Below are 18,103 nucleotides of genomic sequence, written 5' to 3'. Positions count from 1 at the left end.
ACCCAGATTGTCAGGGGCAATAGGCTGACTGTAAACACTTAGAGAGGGCTGTAAAGCACCTTGAAGTGGTATATAAGTCTAAGTGCTATCGCTATTTATATTTTGAGTAAATCCAAGATCAGTGGTAGGTTGCAACCGGTTTGGTGATTGTGTGCTTCGTGCGTGCACGCCTAATGTGCTTGTGTACAGTGTTCAAAGTACAGCAAGTTTAAGCTCAGCTGCTAACCTTCTAAGGCAGCCCCAGTAAGTAGAACAGCGGAAGCACAGAAATCAGCTGTGCCACGTGAATCAGTTGAGCCAGAAAGACGGAAATATAGGACAGGATAGGATGGGGGTGGGTGGGTGGGGCCAGCTGATTGTTGGAACTACTGGTTCACCTTAACTGGTCCAAACCGGCAGCAGCCCACCACTGTCCAAGATATGTTCACAAGATTCTGCCTCTGTCATCTCACTGGATTCTGTTCATGTGGCATCTAATTCAAAAGTATTTGGGCTACAAAATACCTTGCAAAAAAGTATAGGGAAGCTTTTCTGACCAAACACCCTGCAAAAGGAAATGGTAACTACTATCTGGTAAGACTGCTAGATAGCAATCCACAGGTGCATTAAGGGTGGAAAGTACTGACACTTATTCCGACGTTACTGCTACCATACAGAGCTGAAGGATCATTAGATAATGAAGTTTCATGATGAACCAAACAGCTCCTCTAGCTCTAAAGGATAAACTCTCAAATTACAGCAGTTGAAATAATCTCTGCATTTTGTAGAAGTTGATTGACTAAGCGCATAGATGAACTGCTATCCAAACTTTTCAGAAAATTCCCAGCAATTGCTATTACTCCACTAGTATCCACACCGCGTCTGTGGCTGACTATCTTTGTTACGTCCATGCAGGCGCGAGCAGAGGCTTTTCCTTCTGCCGTGCAAGTGCAGAACGTATTTTAAAGTTATTGGCTAATGGCTGACAGCTTCCCATAAAAGGGGCTGTCCGCCGAAAGCTGCATGTTGGTTTATAGTCTGCTCTTATCTTGAATAAACAGTATTGCTGGAATCTGGCTTCTCATCTGTTCCCCACGCACAACATTGCAATCTTAATCCTTGGTGCCAACTGGAAATGAGGCGACTGAGCAAAGAACTGGGAGTAACATCTTTGATTTTCAGATCACATTCCTACTTCTCTAAATAAAGGCTAATCCAGTGGGCTTCTCTTTGGGATTTGCAAACAAAACCCCATACTTTATAGAAATCATGTAATCCCAAACCTACCTTCAAGTCAAGGATATTAGAATCCCAGAGCCCAAAAATCAAGGCAAATCAGCCATGAGTCAGCCATAATGTCAAACAGCTTAAGCAGGGAGGGTGCTAGGCAGTAGAATAGGCAGTAAAAGTTATCTGTGGTGCTAAATTATAGACATGCACTCTCTCCTCCAGTTATCTGTGCAGCACAGCATCTGTTCAGTATTATATATAACTAGGTACATCTTAGACAAGGGGACTCCCTCCTCCATCTGTGCCCAATTAGATTTCAGCAACACATTTCAGGTGTACTTTCTCCTTCATATGTAGAGGAAGTGATCATACTACATGTGGATGTGCCATTCAGCGATGTCAGTTTCAGGTTAAAGCCTTCAACATTCTGGTACTTAGGATCTGGGCTTAGGAAATACTTGGCTCCAGTTTTCCAATCTTCCCCTGGAAACTGTGTGCCTCTTGCCTCCCATCATATCTCCCTCTGTATAAGTACTTCAATTCTCTCTTGGCTTTCTGGCTTCTCATTGATCCTTATGAGTATGCACTGGAGGTAGTATATAAAAAATCGGCATATGAAAGAGCACCTGATGGAAATCTGAGATGTTTTGCCAGTTTTCCCCTGTACATAAAATATGTGTATCATAATATAAATACAAATGCATTTTTCTACATTATTTCTAGTAAAAGGTGGTATAGAAAAGGAGAGAAACACCGAAATTGCCATTTCACACATTTGTATTATATGATCTCCAGTTGATCTAGATCAGCACAGCTTCCTTGAAGAGAAAACAGTGGCATTCCACTTTACAACAGCTTATTTGTGGCTGAAATGTTATTTTCTTTCCTCAGTTATCCTGCTGCAGCATTATCCTATGGCAGCAATACTATATGTGTGTGTGTGTGTGTGTGTGAGATAAATATTTCCCAGCAATATGTAGTCATTCTTTATTCAGTATTTGGGAGAGGGTTCCATAGCATTTTCCTTTCTCAAAAGCCAACAAACAAGTGGATTTACTAAATGCTAAATTATTTTAAAGCTCAGATTGCATGTTTTTAAAAACCTTATGTTCTTAATTTCTAGACTCTCATTACTTTTGTGAATAAGCACCTCAATAAGCTGAATTTGGAAGTTACGGAACTAGAAACCCAGGTAGGATTATATAGATGTATTTAGAAAAATAGAACTGTTTCTTAACATTATTCCAATTTGTACCATGTAATCAATGGAGGTGAAAATGTATTGTCTTTGTGTATGTATTGAAATTATCTTTTATTTTCTTGCCCAGCCTTAATTTTTTAACGATTATATCATGTGTACAAAACAAAAATTATGTTTACTAGCTGAAACTGTGGTTATTGATGGACACTTTTTCATTTATTAAATTTGTAGAAGGATACAATCAAATTGGGCTCCTGTTGGTTAAAAACAAACCTATAACATGATACATAATAGAATGACTGAAACATTTGTGGTAAGAATAGATTAAATAAGAGCTAAACCATCCATATAAAAAAGTCAGGAAACTTTCAATATGTTTGACGGCTAGATGACAGAATCTATCTGACTAAGTATGGAATGGCTAAACTGGAACCCATTATTAGCAAGAATGGACTGGGGCTGTTTGATCCTCCAGGTTCTGTGAACATTCCAGGAGAAAATGTGTCATGATCACATTTTGTGAACATGTGGTGGGTTTCCATTTTTTTACTACCGGTTCGCTCGTGTGGAGCCTCCTGCCGCTACTACTGCTTCGCCCAATCCGGGCCGAACCAGGAGCAACCCACCTCTGGTCATGATGTGTGTTTGTATTAATATTCCTTAATACAGAACACCTTTTTTTCATCACTCACTCTATCAAAAGAAAACTCATAGAATCACAAAGATCTTATTTTGTTTGCATTTGCTAGAAAATCCACTGTATCTATACTTGATTTCTCCATAAAGCAAAAAATAATTGGAGTTAAAGTTTTGAAAATCCCCATGGAAAAGAAAATGCCATTTTTAACCAGAGCATAAATCTATGTTGGCGAAGTTGAGAGTATCATAGAGCTACTGTGTATTGTAGGGCTTTTTATGCCCTGCTTTAAAATAAAAGCAGTAAAATATTTGCCTCCTAAGAAACAATAGTGCCTTTGATCCAATTTAGAAATCTAGAATTAGCCCCTTTTCTTGAATACCCCAGTGAAAAGTCCATCAGCCATATTCTATTTTGCAGTTTCCATTGCCTTCATTGATTCCCCCCCCCCCTCAAGTTTTTCCCATGAAACCATCTCATCTGCGTGAAAGCTGGTGATAGGAAGGAAGTCTTGGCAGGAATTGCATTTAAGAGGAGGAGGAGAAAAAATAAGATAGTGAGGAAGATTACAATATTGTGATATTCAAATGGGAAAAGAATAACGTTTCTTTGTTTTGGTGGCTGACATGTTGCATTGTTTACCCAATTGTCATTTTCTGACTCAACATCTACTGGAAGTCCCCCAAAATATGCTATTGAAAGTGGCATTAGCCGAACAGAGAGATGGATTGCATTGCCAGAGGCTAAGGGTCAATAACATCTGAAAGGCAGTGTTTCAAATAATGGGGATTTAAAATGAAAGAGGATTTGTGGCAGAGGAATGAAATAATTAAGGTCTGACTAAAGGAGGTTAAACTGATGAAGGGAAGCATTAGGGAAAGTTAGATGATGCTAAGATGAAAATATAACACATAGTTTGAGCATTACCCTGAACCCTGGTTTATCATGTGGTCCAAACCAATTTATTGTATGTTAAAATGCAACAATGGGGTTTTCCCCCTATTTATGCTCCTTTTAAATTAAAGGAAAGAGTGCCTTGTATCTTCTCTTTCTATTAAATATAGAAAAAAACAATACATGTATGGTATTTTTTTTAAAAAAAAGATTCCTTGACTTTTGAATGGGAGTGAATTCAGTTTATAGTGAATTCAGGAAAATCCTGAATTCTGTCAGGAAAATATGAGGAGGAAGGATCATTAGATACGTTAACCACCTTGAGTTATTTATAAAAATAATAAAAGCAGAATAAAAACAATCTAAAGCAGGGGTGTCAAATTCAATTTCACTGAGGGCCGTATCAGTGTTATGTTTGATCTTGGGAAGTGGGGTGGGGGTGGCTACTTATACATCATGGGGTGGCTGTGGTGCCAGTGAAGATAGGCTGTTTCCAGGGTGGCGCTGCGGGTCAGATCTAAGCACTCCGGGCCTTGAGTTTGACATCCCTGATTTAAGGATGCCAGCAAAACTGCAGTGTATATTAAAAATGTTTTCAGGTAGAATTGCTGTTTGAGGAAATGGTAGCACTTGGTAATGGACCTAGGCTGATCTAGAAAACAGGAGTATTCCTGCTTACTATTTTATAGGAGGTGTCCTGGGAAATCCAGGGCAAATTTGCAAAGTAAAAAAAAAATGAAAAAAGGTGATGACAAGCCATTTTCATACCAAGCCAAGAGAATTTATGGATGTGTCTGTAGAAGTCATTTGAAATCAAACTCAGCTCAAAGGAAGCTATTTTTTAAATCTTTTGCTAGGGATGCCACATATATTAATACTTTTAATGTAACGTGGACAACAGAATCTTGGTTTGCTTGAAGTCATATAGACCAGATATTTCTAATATGATTGAGCTTCCCTAGGCCAGATGCTTCGGTTCCTCTGAACCACTTATAAGCACCTGAGTCCTGCCATCCTTAATGACAGGAACTTCTGTGTTGCTTAACTGTTTATACTTAATAAAACTTTAAAATTACAAGAAATTACTTTTTTATCATGTCAAAGAGTGATAGTTACAAGATTAGATCTAAAAAAGTGTCATTTTTAAAAGTTTGCAGATGGTGTATACCTGGTGCTGCTGATGGGTCTTCTTGAAGGTTATTTTGTGCCTCTTCACAGCTTTTTCCTAACTCCTGACAGTTTTGAACAAAAGGTAAACTTTTATGCATTTAAAGAAGAATTAATTTGGCTATTTATGTTTATACTGGTCACCATCCTAAAAGAGTTCATAGCACCGCACAAAAAAACCCCTCAATAACACTTGATTTAAATATAGATTAAATAAATGTCACTCTTCTATTTTTAAAGTACGGTATTATTCTGCTTCATTATGCTATGTAATATCAGTAAACAAGTCTAGAATTATGAGTAATTGATTTCTCTTAATTAACCCATCAGGTACTCAATGTCTCATTTGCGTTTGAGTTAATGCAGGATGGAGGGCTGGAAAAACCAAAACCAAGGCCAGAAGGTATTTGTTGAATGTCTTGAAGATGCATTTCATTGGTAAAGCTGCCTAAAATTTTAGGGAAAGTTTCATAGGAAATAAATGCCTATTTTCATTTGATAGTCTCCTAATTATGAGGATTAGTCTTTTAGTTAATTTTCCGTTGCTATTTGTTACGTTCTTAGAAACACAAACAAATTCTAGTATCTTAGGTAGATATACTGTAAATCTTAAGTTTCTTTTTTTCAGCCCAGAGGAAATGTGATAATTTCCAAAGTTGATGTTTAGAATAGCTTTGATGATTTCCAGAAATAGTAGCAATGATCTTCTTTCTGTAAACGCAGGTTTTATAAGACTTTTAAAAGGACATTTACTGTTACTGCTACCATAATCATAAGATTTCCCACAGGTAACAGAAACAGGTAGCCCTCAATTTACAGTTGATTGCTTAGTTGACCATTCAAAGTTCCAATGGACCTACCTGGAGTCTAATCCATATTCCATGTTCTGATGATTCCATGACTGCACTTCAGGTGCTGGACAACCAGGCCCCATTGATGGCCATTTACAGGGTGCTGCAATTACGTGACCATGTTTTAAGACTGTTTTGTCAAAAGAAGCAGTTATTTCTGATTTTTAGTAAAATTGGTGCCAAAGTATCGATTCACTTAACAAGTGTGGCATTTGCTTAACAACTGCAGCATGTGGCGCAGTGATTTGAATGCAGTACTGCAGCTAATTCTGCTGACTGCCGGCTGCCAGCAGTTTGGCAGTTCGAGTCTCAGCAGCTCAAGGTTGACTCAGCCTTCCATCCTTCCGAGGTGGGTAAAATGAGGAGCCAGATTGTTGGGGGCAATATGCTGACCCTGGAAACTGTTTAGAGAAGGCTATAAAGCACTGTGAAGCAGTATATAAGTCTAAGTGCTACTGCTATTTGCTTAATTACTGCACAACAAAGGTCATAAAATTGGGTTGGTCACATGATCAACCTGCTTTACAGCCATCATCACTTGATTATTGGGCAGACTCTGTTATAGTATTAACTTGAGGACGACCTGTACATTCAAAATATAGGTGGTTGAAATAATTATTTTCCTGAACCTGCCAAGAGCTCCATTGCTGAATTTAATTTCAAACATATAGTGGCAATTCCTGAAATCATGGGGATTTTGTGGGGAGGGGTTGTTCTGCTTATCCTTGTGCATCTCTCTAATATGACTGAAATCACATTTGGGATTGTGGGGTTCTATGAAGTTCAACATCAGCTCAGATTAGGATTCAATGACTTTGTTGATAGCCATGGAAATGTTACAATTTGTCAGCAAGTCCAGGCATAGAATAGGGAATACCCTGAATATACTATTTCCCATCTGGACATGACAGTTTGTAGAAGAGGGGCAAGAAGGGACAAATGACAACATATGTATCACTTACATTAATGCAGCGGTTCTCAAATAGTGGGGCGCGCCCCCCTGGGGGGGCGCGAGGCTCCATAAAGGGGGGCGCGAAGGCTCCCTTTCCATCTGGGTGCAACGGCGGCGGCGTGGGCGAGGCATAATATATCCCGCCTGGAAGTGGCAGCACTTCGGACTGTGGATTTTCATTGGAGCCGCGGGCTGGAGCTGTGCAAGAAGCCTGCTCGGGCGGGGGTGGGAGGGAGGGAAGCATGGCTGTCCCAGGCTTCCCTCCCTTCCCCCCCCCCCCAGCCCAAGCAGACTTTTTGCACAGCTCCAGCCCGCGGCTCTGATGAGTCTCTGAGCAGTCCCCAGCGCTGCCACTTCAAGCCGGGATATATTCTGCCATGCCCTCGGCGGCGTCTTTATGCAGGTAGCTCGCCTCCCCGCCAGCAGCTCCACCGCCAGCATTCCGTCTGGAAGCGGAAGCGCAACAGCCGCTGTTGGGGAAGGACAAAGGGGCGGCGGTCGCCCGATCTTGCCACCGCCACCCCTTCGCCCCTGGTAACGGCGACTGTTGTGCTGCTGCTTCCAGCTGGGATGCTGGAGGAGCTGCTGGCAGGGAGGGAGGGAAGAAAGGGAGGAGGGAGTAAGGATAGACAAGCAAGAGGGAAAGAGGAAAGAAGGCAAGCAGGCAGGAAGGAGGCAGAAGGAAGGAGGGAAGAATGGAACTGGAAGGGAGGCAGGGAAGGAGGGAGGGAGAAAGGAAGGATAGGAGGATAGGGAAAGAGGAAAGAAGGCAGGCAGGCAGGGGGAAAGAGGAAGGAGGGAACTGGAAGGGAGGCAGGAAGGAAGGGAAGGAGGAAGGGAGGGTGGAAGGAAGGATAGACAAGCAAGAGGGAAAGAGGAAAGAAGGCAAGCAGGCAGGAAGGAGGCAGAAGGAAGGAGGGAAGAATGGAACTGGAAGGGAGGGAAGGAGGGAGGGAGAAAGGAAGGATAGGAGGATAGGGAAAGAGGAAAGAAGGCAGGCAGGCAGGGGGAAAGAGAAAGGAGGGAACTGGAAGGGAGGCAGGAAGGAAGGGAAGGAGGAAGGGAGGGTGGAAGGAAGGATAGACAAGTAAGAGGGAAAGAGGAAAGAAAGCATGTGACTACGGTGGGAGACGAGGAAAGACCGGTGTGTTATGTTATGCAGAGGTGTACTTATAACAATTTTATAGACAAATTATACTATTTACAGTTGTGCGGGGGGGGCGCGCGAAATGTTTTCTTCTTCCTAGGGGGGGCATGACAGAAAATAATTGAGAAGCACTGCATTAATGTATTTGCTGTAGTATTTTGTTATAGGAATAACGTACAACAATTCACTCCATTTTCTCTGGCAAGTAAAATTACTTGTTATCTAGGATTTGCTGTTTTAATACTCTTTCACCCTAAATTCAATTCAATTCAATTCAATTTATTTGATTTCTAGACTGCCCCCTCTCCCCAAAGGGACTCGGGGCGGTGTACAGGCACCAAATTAAAAAACCATACACATAAGAATAAATACCATTAAAATCAAATTAAACCTTAACCCCTGTACAAATTTATAAAAATTAAAACTCGGCCTAAAACCAACCCGTAAAATTTAAAAATACAGACTGACCTAGCGACTCCCGAAACTGCCCGCGCGGCCGCATTCTGAACCAACTGCAGCCTTTGGGTGCATCTCAAGGGGAGCCCCATGTAGAAATCACTTTTTCCTTTAAAAGGTGTTGTGGGGAGGGAATTGGATTTTTTGAAATGCCCTAAACAAGTAATAGAAGAGCTGTGAGTTAAGATTAGCAGGAGTTACTTTGTGTTAACTATTTACTTATGGATTCAAGTTTTGCCTTATGGCATCAGTCCAACTGAGTGAAGATAGAGTGGGAAGTGTAGAGTTAGGCTGAAAATGAAGAACATTACGATTCTCTATCCCTTATGGCCCATTAATGTTATTACAGCATTTCAGTTTTTCAGATATTTACTGCTTAGAGAAATGGTTGCGTTTCCCCCTCTGATATCAATCAAACTGTAGAGACATTTCAGCATTCATGTACAATTATTAACATGCTTAATATGAAATTTCCTGCTCAATATGAATGGAAAAACACATCTGTTTTATATGTTGTTACATCTGGGCACAATGCCTATGCTTAAATTTTCCAGCAAGCACCCGTGTACTGAAAAGCATTTTAATAATTGTGGAGCGCACATAAAATAGCTTTTAAATTCTTTCCTTGTTTTTCTGAATGAAAAATAGTTAGGTACAAGAACAGAATAAGAAATTGGATATCAGATCTTTTGCGTATAATAGAACCGGCACCTTTGTCATCAATGAAATAAAATGTTCTTCTCCCAGCTTTCAAGCAGCTTTAAAGAGGCAAATTCTTATAAATAAAGAGGCAAGTTCAGCATAGGTTTTTTCCTGAGTGCTGTGTAAAAAAAAATCATTTATTTTTACTGCCACTCAATACCTAGCAATACTTTTCTTCAAAGCTGTAATGTTGTCCTTTCTACCAAGAATGATTGACAAAAGCATAGCCCTTGGCCTTTTTGGACCAGTGGGACATTTAAGAGTGTGTTGGCCATTCTTATAAAATGTTTGCAGCAGGAGGGTTGCCCTTCACACATTGAAATTGTTGGCATAACCAGTTACAAAGCTAGTGTGTGTGGATGTGTGTGTATCCAAACTATTAAATGCTCCACTGTGCTCCTAGTTTGGCTTACATGTGTCCTTTTTATGTCAGGCTAAGTATAAGAACGATGAAGAGCAATTCAGCCATAATTTAGTTCTTTAATTTCCAACAACACAATAGGCACAATCTTGCCAAATTCTTCTCTTGCCCTAACTCAGGGGTGTCAAACTGGTGGCCCACGGGCTGGATGCATCATGTGCAGGCCACGCCTACCCCAATTCCGCGAAGGGGGGAAAACGTTGCAATATTGTCATGTGACGGTGTGGGTTTGACACCTGTGCCCTAACTGATATACTCTGAAAAATTCTGGGTAATGGCTGTCCTAACTCTCTTCCTCTGTCTCCAACCAACTCCAGGCTGTGCCGCCTCTTGTCTTACCCTCCTTTCTGGAATGTGTTCCTCACTTCCTGGGAAACTGCTGTTTCACTGTAGTCCATTACACCAGCTCCCCCTTCATGGACACCAATTCTCAAAGATAGGCATTGCACTGTTCTTCACACATTCATTCTCATTTTTATGGGGAACAGAAGCATTCGGGTAGCGGAAGGGGACGAGGAATGCCGAAGGGTTGCATTTTTGCTTTGGAGCATTTCATTCTACCATTTCTCTTTGAGAAAACAATGATTAAAGAAAAAGATAATCTGATAATGCAGAAAGCCTGACAGGCATAACAAATTGGGGGTGGGGGGGACCTTGAAGTCTCCACAAGCTGCCCTTGGGATCTCAATGTCAAGGTTTTCAAATAACCAATATTTAAATAACCTGAAGTTATAAAGGTCATTTAACAAACGCTTTTAAAATGCCTTCTGTGCACCTACAACTGACAGAATAAATCAAATGTTGTATTAATCTGTGTTCCTTCTAAACACATAAGCGGTCTTGAAAGCCATCACAGGCAGCAGATCCAATCTCATATCCAGTTTTACTTAATATCTTAATAAAGAACGTATTTGCCAAAGACAACACACAACAAATTGGAATCTTTCCCTAGTACCAGCATAGTATGAATGTATTGTAGTGTGGATGGAACCCAAAGAGAGAGAAAAAATATAGTGATGGTCTTCAAACTAGCATTCGCTTTTCACGCTTGCCCAACTGCTCTGGTGAAATTGGATTGAGAGTTCCAGAATACTCAGCTAGCCCTGGACATCTCTGGGAATTTGGGAAGTGATAAGCCTACTCATCATGAGGGTATGAGGCTGGAGTAAAACCAAAAATAAACTAAATCTAGGCGTTATCCGTGGTGGCAGCGCAGTGGTTAAAGTGCAATATTGCAGGCTAACTCTGCCCACAGCCTGGAGTTCAATCCTGAAAGGGTTCAAGGGTTCAGAGTTCTATCCATCTGAGCCTGCTAAAATGAGGACCCATCTTTGCAATATGCAAATAAGGATTCTGCATTGTAAACTGCCAAGAGAGTGCTTTAAAGTGTTATGGGACGGTATATAAGCCTAAATGCTTCTTGGTTTTAATGCTACCTGTGTTTTTGAGCAGCAAACCCAATTGAATTTAGTCTATCTCAGAAGCCTAAATTTGGGCAGACCTAGTTAGTCCTTTAGGTGAGACTGGCACATTGAGACATTACATTCCTGGAGGAATGTAAAGTACCTCTGTATGGTTTGCCAAAAGACTGACACTGAGGACAGCTGTCCGATTTGCAAAGTCATTGCTCTTAAGTTTAGATTCTATGATTCTATCATTCTTGAAAAGTAAATTGTTATGCTATCCCAAAGAGCATAAAAGGACTTGCTAGTCGTTTTAGAAATCCTGTGTTCAGTATTGACATTCCGAATCAAATGAACATTCACTGGGATAAGATAAAGCTTGAGACAAGTTGCAGACTCACATTCAGCATACATCCCAGCCTCAGTGTGTAAACCAAGAACGGCAGGTTGGAAACCCACTGCCAGGAACAACTAACTCCATACTTAACATCAGACTTTTCAGAGCAGCCTTTGGTGGCAGCCTGCTCTCCAATGCACAGCTCTGAGGAATTCTTAGTAAGAAGTATTGAGTTGGGTGACCATTGCAGAGAGCCTTGTCTGGCCAAAACCACACACTGGAAGCTCAATGAGAGAGCTGGCAAATGCTTTGGAGGGCCCGGACAATGTCTTTTTTGCTGTTACAGCAAGAAAATGAATGGCATGGCTTATGAAAGACATGTTAAGTCTAAACGTCTGGTTTTGGTCACTGGATGGTGGGAGTCCAGCTAGAGCAGTTGTCTCATCTTAGTCAAAAAGTCCTCTTGGCCACGCAGAAGCCTAAGAAATGTTTGGGCTTCTAGGTTTTCAGCTTCAGCTGTACTAACAAAATCAGAGCTAAGAACAACTTGACCAACTGAGTCTAACACGTCTTTTGAACCACTTGTTGTAGCCTGCCAAGTGCCTCACCATCCCATATGCTTGTAATCCCACGTGACCAGCAAAACCAGAAGGTCTATCGCCCACTTAATGAGCCGTAATTAGACAGTGGGTGGGTTGCATTTGGTTTCATGGGTTCAAAGCTGCACAGGCCTGTTCAAAAGGAATGCACTAGTCACTTATAGCCAGCTTTTATTATAATCCTGTAGGTTGGTGCTAAAACTCTATTAAAATCAAATAGCTTTCAATAGTCTTACTACATAGAAAAACTGCAGTCTTGGCCTATAAATGTGAATGTGTGATTATGTTTCTTCCCAATGTGGGCCTTTTAATTTGCTCACTGTGATTTCAGGTTATTTAAAAAGCTCACTTTTCCTTCCTTCCCTCACTTCTCCTCCTTTTTAGACATTGTCAACTGTGACTTGAAGTCAACGCTGAGAGTGCTCTACAATCTGTTCACCAAATACAGAAACTTGGAATGAAGAAAAGCACATCAGGAAACCACGGGTGGCAAAATTGGAACTGAACAACAACAACAAAAAGCTCTCTTTTCTTTGCAGTCATTCTCAATTTACACTACGCTTTCTTGAAAAGAAAGGACACTGCTTCTTGGAATGTTCTTTGTGGTTACATTTAAATATTTTTATTAGGACAATTTGAATTCAGAAACATTAGAAAGTGAAATCTGCTGGAAGGTCATAGGTTTGATTGGGAAAAAGCAGGTTGCTATATGAATTAACTCTTGGTTTTAACTGTCTTTTAATTTCTTAGAAAATAAGCACCAGGCACAAATCCTGATCCACAACCAAGCTAAGCTAAATTACTGCCAAAAGAAATAAGAATTTGCTCCAATGAGCTATTTGGAGAAAACCTCATGCACACTGTTTTTATATATCTGTGAAGGCTCTGTTTACTTGTGCAAGGCACCATTTCATTTGCTCAAGCTTCTCTAGTGTTTCTCCCTTTCATCATAGGTTACCTCCCTGCCACACTAAAGACATAATTGGAAACCCAGACTCTGATCACATTGGGCTTTTTCATCAATACTGGAGCTGAAACAGAGTTCTAGTCTATACTATTTTCCCTTATAGCCACAGAGGTCATGACTGATAGGAGCAATGCCCTTCTTACATATAGCAGCACCCAAAAACGTTTAGCATTCATGCCACAAATTGCTCTTTAAGGTGTAGATGGTCCATAGAATGATATAAGTTGAAATTTGCTAGTTTAATTAATTTATGGATTCTACTGTACATTCTCTTTCTCTCTCTCTCCCGCCACCCCACATGTCAAATGTTTATTTGGGACAAATGATTCATTTTATTTATGATTCAAAGGATATGAAGGGAAGGAAGGAGAGAGAGAGAGAGAGAGAGAGATCATGTATAGTTTGATGTTGCAAATGAAACAACTTGTGTCATTATAAGGGACCAACTTTTTGTTCCCATTATATACATTCCACATATTTTTTCATTCCTATAAAGTCTGCATGAATATATGCAACTGTGCACTTGAAATAACATACAGTATAGTATCTTTGGTGGTAAAAGACTCTTGTTTACTTGCAAAGACTGAGGTACGAAATATGTAAATACTTTAAAAGTGTGGAAAATATACAGCAAGAAAGTCAGTACGGTGCTATAAACGTTGGAGATATAACTTGGTTTAGTTCTGCCAGGGTACTGAAAGAAAATAAAAATAAGCTTTGTTTACTTAATGATAATGAAAAGGAAAATATAATTGAGAATAGTAAGATAGGTTTAAAAAATACAAAAGAAATAACAAAAACACAGAAAGAGAAGTGTTTATGTTTAACTTGTTTTCTGAATACCTCAGATGAATGAGAAATTTTAAACATTTAAAGAAAACCAGACTGCTGTACTGTTGGTTTTGAGCAACAGAATTAGCCTGTATACAGATAAAAGTATAAATTTTTAGCATAATATATTTTTATTCAACTTGATTTACACTTACTTTGTACTGAAATTTTAGAGCAGTTTAGAAGTGTATTCTCTATGGAAAATGATAAATGTAAAATAATAATCTCTACATATTTTATAAAGTTAGATTCTGATTTTAAATAGATCTTTCATTTAGTGTCTTTAGGTATTTACACAGTAACGTTGTTTTCGTAGTTCAAAGAAAACTGTCCGTGTGTTATAAGGTCATGCTTTTTGCCTTCAGTGCTATAAGTATTCAAGAGCCCAGATCCAATTTCATCCAAAACTTCACTTGTAGTAATTTGCCATGAGGTATTTTATAGGGTTTACATATTGCTCAAATTGCTATAAGAATTGTTATTAGTGTTTATATGCCCAAGTAAAACCTTCGTTCATATGTTCGAATGTGATTTGTTACATGCCATTTTTCCTTGTATGAGGATTGTGATATAGATGATATATAAAATGTGTCTAAATTACTTTATGATATGTTCAAGGTACTAGTTCCCTGTGAATTCTTGATCCTTGAACTTTGCCCATTGTCAAGAGACAGGATTTTATGTTTAAGGCTCAGATACATTGAGTAGACCCTAGCTCAACAAGTGACCATTCTCTAAAAAAATTTTGGATATTGGATTCTGGATTTATGTTCAGTTTGATTTAACCTCCTTGGACAGCAACATGTTTCGCCATATGCAGAAGCTCCGGGGAAAAGCTGGATGCTGACTGCTTACATTGCAAAATCAAAGTTAATATCGTGAGGGGGAAAAAGGTTGGAATAGTTGGTGATTGCCAAGAAAAGCAACAACTCCTCATCAAATCATTATTTATGCTAAAGAAGGGGAAAGGGGGAAGTGACATCATGCCAACCATTTATGATCCTTTAAAAAAAGAGAGAGAGAAAAGCACAACACTGACAAGCTTGAACTCTTGCGGCAACCTAGCCAACTTACACAAAATGCAAACAAGCAATTTTTTTTAAAGAAAAGGAATTCTCTCATAATAGAATAACATGTAAGGATGAAACAATAAGCATCCCTTGTTGTTATTGGGTACAGCTTAACTATTTAGTTTTATAAATAAGGTTTTATCCACTAAAGGGACAAATTCTTGAAAAATGTTTAATTAGTCAATAAAAAGTAAAACCAGCAAAATTATATCCCCCCCCCCAAAAAAAAGCATCTTTCTGTTTCTTATCAGGCCACATAGAAAACAGTAGATAGTGGGTGTATGTGTGGAAACAGTATTATATTGTAATTTGAGTTTCTAAGTGAAAGCACAACTTTCAGTTGTGCAGAATTGCAGCAGCTTAATCTACATTAAGAAAGTGAAGTGGAATTCAACCCACTCTATTCATGTACTTTGTTTCGCCCAGATATATTGCTGAAGAAGTTTTGTCAATTGTATCTCTGAAAGGAGAATACATAGCGCAAACGAACCTGGTTTCACATCAAACAAGAGTTACGTTTTCCTCTTGGTTCAAGGTAGAGGGCTAGATATATAGCTATATGTTCTTGGCCAACAGACCCCTGTGATACGGGAGGGAGGAAACCTATATATCCATAATATCCATGCTTGAACATCCCAAGTGCATTGCCTAACTTTAAAGTGCTTTCTGCAAATCGTGATTTTGTTAATTGTGTTTTCTTATGAACTTGTCAAACCACAAAATGAAGCTTTTGAAGTGCATTTTGATCAAAATTACACACTAGGTATTTGATCAACAAATGACTCATGGATACTGAGTTCCTTCCATTTTCAAATCTACATGTGGTTGACAATTGAAGGTGCTTTCTCTGATTTTGCAAAATGTGTGGATATATTTCTAGCAAGTTATGTTTTAACTGAAGAGTTATTTCTATATTATAAAAATATATATTATGAACATGCAGTTGTTTGATAATATTCATACCCAAGCATTACATAGCTTACATAAATTGAACCTTTCTTATATTTCTCATGGAGATATATCAGTGCTATGAAGCTAATATGCAACAGAATCTATAGATTATATCTAATATTTATTGCATTTGAAAAAATATAGGAAAAATATACTATTATGCTAACAGCTTCATTTCTGTATCAAATATAGGTTTCAGATCTATTAAAATTCATGTTTACCTAAATGCATACATTTGCTATGTTTCTCTGATAATTGAAGATCTGTTTTATATAGCATCTGTCCCTTTAATTGTTACTGAAGTTAAGGAAAGCTTTTGGGCCAACACTGCCTAACCTATGATATCAATTAGTTTTCTTGCTGTTCAGTGAGATAAATATATTAAATATAGTGTACTTATATGTAAGATTAGCAGACTCTCTGGTTGAAAACCACAGGCCAAAAGGCTGATGGGAAGAAAGAGAAGAAGATGAAATAAGAACCGCTGAAGTTCTGTAAATGGCCATGGATGTTTTTGGGGGTTTGCAGCTTCTCTTTCCTACTTAGTGAACTCCATGCCTATGGGACCATGTTTAGCTTATGTGGACTCATATCTTATGGAGTAGAGGTTTTTGAACTGGTGCCTCTGCACAGAAGGGGGATCCATGAACGCCACAGTTTGCACATTCCTATCACTTTGAAAATGTGATTGCTCTTTGGGACTCTCTGGGCTTGCTTGTTTTCTTGCAGACATTTCATTACCTAAACTAGGTAACATCATCAGTGCTAGTTAGGAGTACAGTGTGCTGTCAGCTTTATATTCTGGTGGCTTGCCTGTCACCACCCCAAGGAACACCGACATGCAATACACCAGAACATGAAGTTAACAACAAACTGCACTCCTTACTAGCACTGATGATGTTACCTAGTTTGGGTAATGAAACGTCTACAAGAAAACAAGCAAGCTCAGAGAGCACCATAGACCTCTTATGTAAACCCTGAGCTACAAATATTCTCCTTTATTAAAATGCTATTGTTGCATAGTTAATAATGGCCATGCATTTACACATAGTATTGGGAAGATCAGAACTTAAATCCTAAAATTCTAGAGTTAAATTCAAGGTGGTATGAATAGATAGAGCACAAGATAGTCTCATCTCTCTTTTGCTTTTGATGCTGCAGTGATTTCAGAAATTCTTTGCTGCAGATTCTCTGATTGTTTGGCGGTGGGAGGAACGTTTTCAGCCAATGATAACAGAAGTGAAGAGTCATAGATCAGAGAACGCTGTGAAAGTGCCCTTGACACCCAAGGCTGAGAAATGAGTGTCAAAAAGTCTGTTATCACATAAGGGCAGAGGAGACACTAGAACTGAATAAATATAACTAGATTCTGCAGTAGCTGATCTTCACTATAAGGACTTCTTTGGCATCTGCAGTAAAATCAGCTTATCTAATTTGAGTCTTGTGCTTGACTCCTCTGCTGCTATTTTCATTTATCTAATGCCCATTATCTGAAAAATGCTAAATTTTGTAAACAGGTTCAATCAAACCCAGTACTGAGGCAACATTGATTGACCTTGTTGATGATCTCTAGTAGGTTTGGAATGAGATGGTACATTCATCCTGGTCCTCCTTAATTTCAGTAGCCTTCACTGCTATCTCCAGGGGATTGGGAGTGATAAGTACTGTATTACCACTGTATTACAGTGGTTCCTCTTTCTCCAGGGCTGTTTCCAGTCAATGGTGTTGGAGTGTAGAAGTTGAACTTGAGACCTTCTCTGTGGCAGGCCTCAGGACTTTCCTCTCCTCTCACTCCTATTTAACATCTACCAGAAGCCACTGGGTGAGGTCATGCCATTTTGGGGTTCATATTATTAGTATGATACTTAATTATATCTTTCAACCTCAGGCCAACCAAGTGATTCTACTGTCATCCTTTCCCAGTGGCCTAAACCCAGCATCTGAAGGCTGTGGAGATCTGGATGGGAGAAATAGGCTTTGGCTTAGTCTTTCTGGCAAGACTAAGTGGCTACTGGTTTAAGAACCTAAGACTGGACATCTCATGTCTTTAACTCTGCCTGGCAATACATTTCCCCAGATGGAGTAGTTCAGAAAATTTGGGTGTCCTTTTGGACTCAGTTATGTCTATGGAGATGTCTTCACAGTTTTCTCTTCTGCAACAGTTATACTCATTCTTGGATCCCAGTGATTCATGCCTTAGTCACTTCCTGGGTAACATGGTCTATATGGGACCACCCTTGAAGAATTTTCAGCAGCTGCAACTGGTCTGGAATGCAGTGGCACAATTAAATTTGGTGTTTCGTATTTC

General features: G+C 39.4%; 1 protein-coding gene across 2 annotated transcripts in view; it reads left to right on the top strand.

Annotated features, from left to right (window-relative positions):
• The window catches only part of PARVA (parvin alpha), a 73,540-nt gene extending 58,486 nt beyond the window's left edge, over window positions 1–15,054 (top strand). For both annotated transcript variants that reach the window (XM_081939163.1, XM_081939164.1), the window contains exons 11-14: window positions 2,333–2,401; window positions 5,092–5,193; window positions 5,439–5,511; window positions 12,361–15,054. In XM_081939163.1, the coding sequence (XP_081795289.1) occupies window positions 2,333–2,401; window positions 5,092–5,193; window positions 5,439–5,511; window positions 12,361–12,437 (321 nt within the window). In that variant the 3' untranslated portion in view covers window positions 12,438–15,054. The remainder of the gene's footprint in view (window positions 1–2,332; window positions 2,402–5,091; window positions 5,194–5,438; window positions 5,512–12,360) is intronic.
• The last annotated feature ends 3,049 nt before the right edge of the window (window positions 15,055–18,103 follow it).

Source organism: Natrix helvetica, assembly GCF_964273705.1.
Source record: "Natrix helvetica genome assembly, chromosome: 1".
Lineage (NCBI taxonomy): Eukaryota > Metazoa > Chordata > Lepidosauria > Squamata > Natricidae > Natrix > Natrix helvetica.
This window is presented reverse-complemented; position numbering and strand designations above follow the sequence as displayed.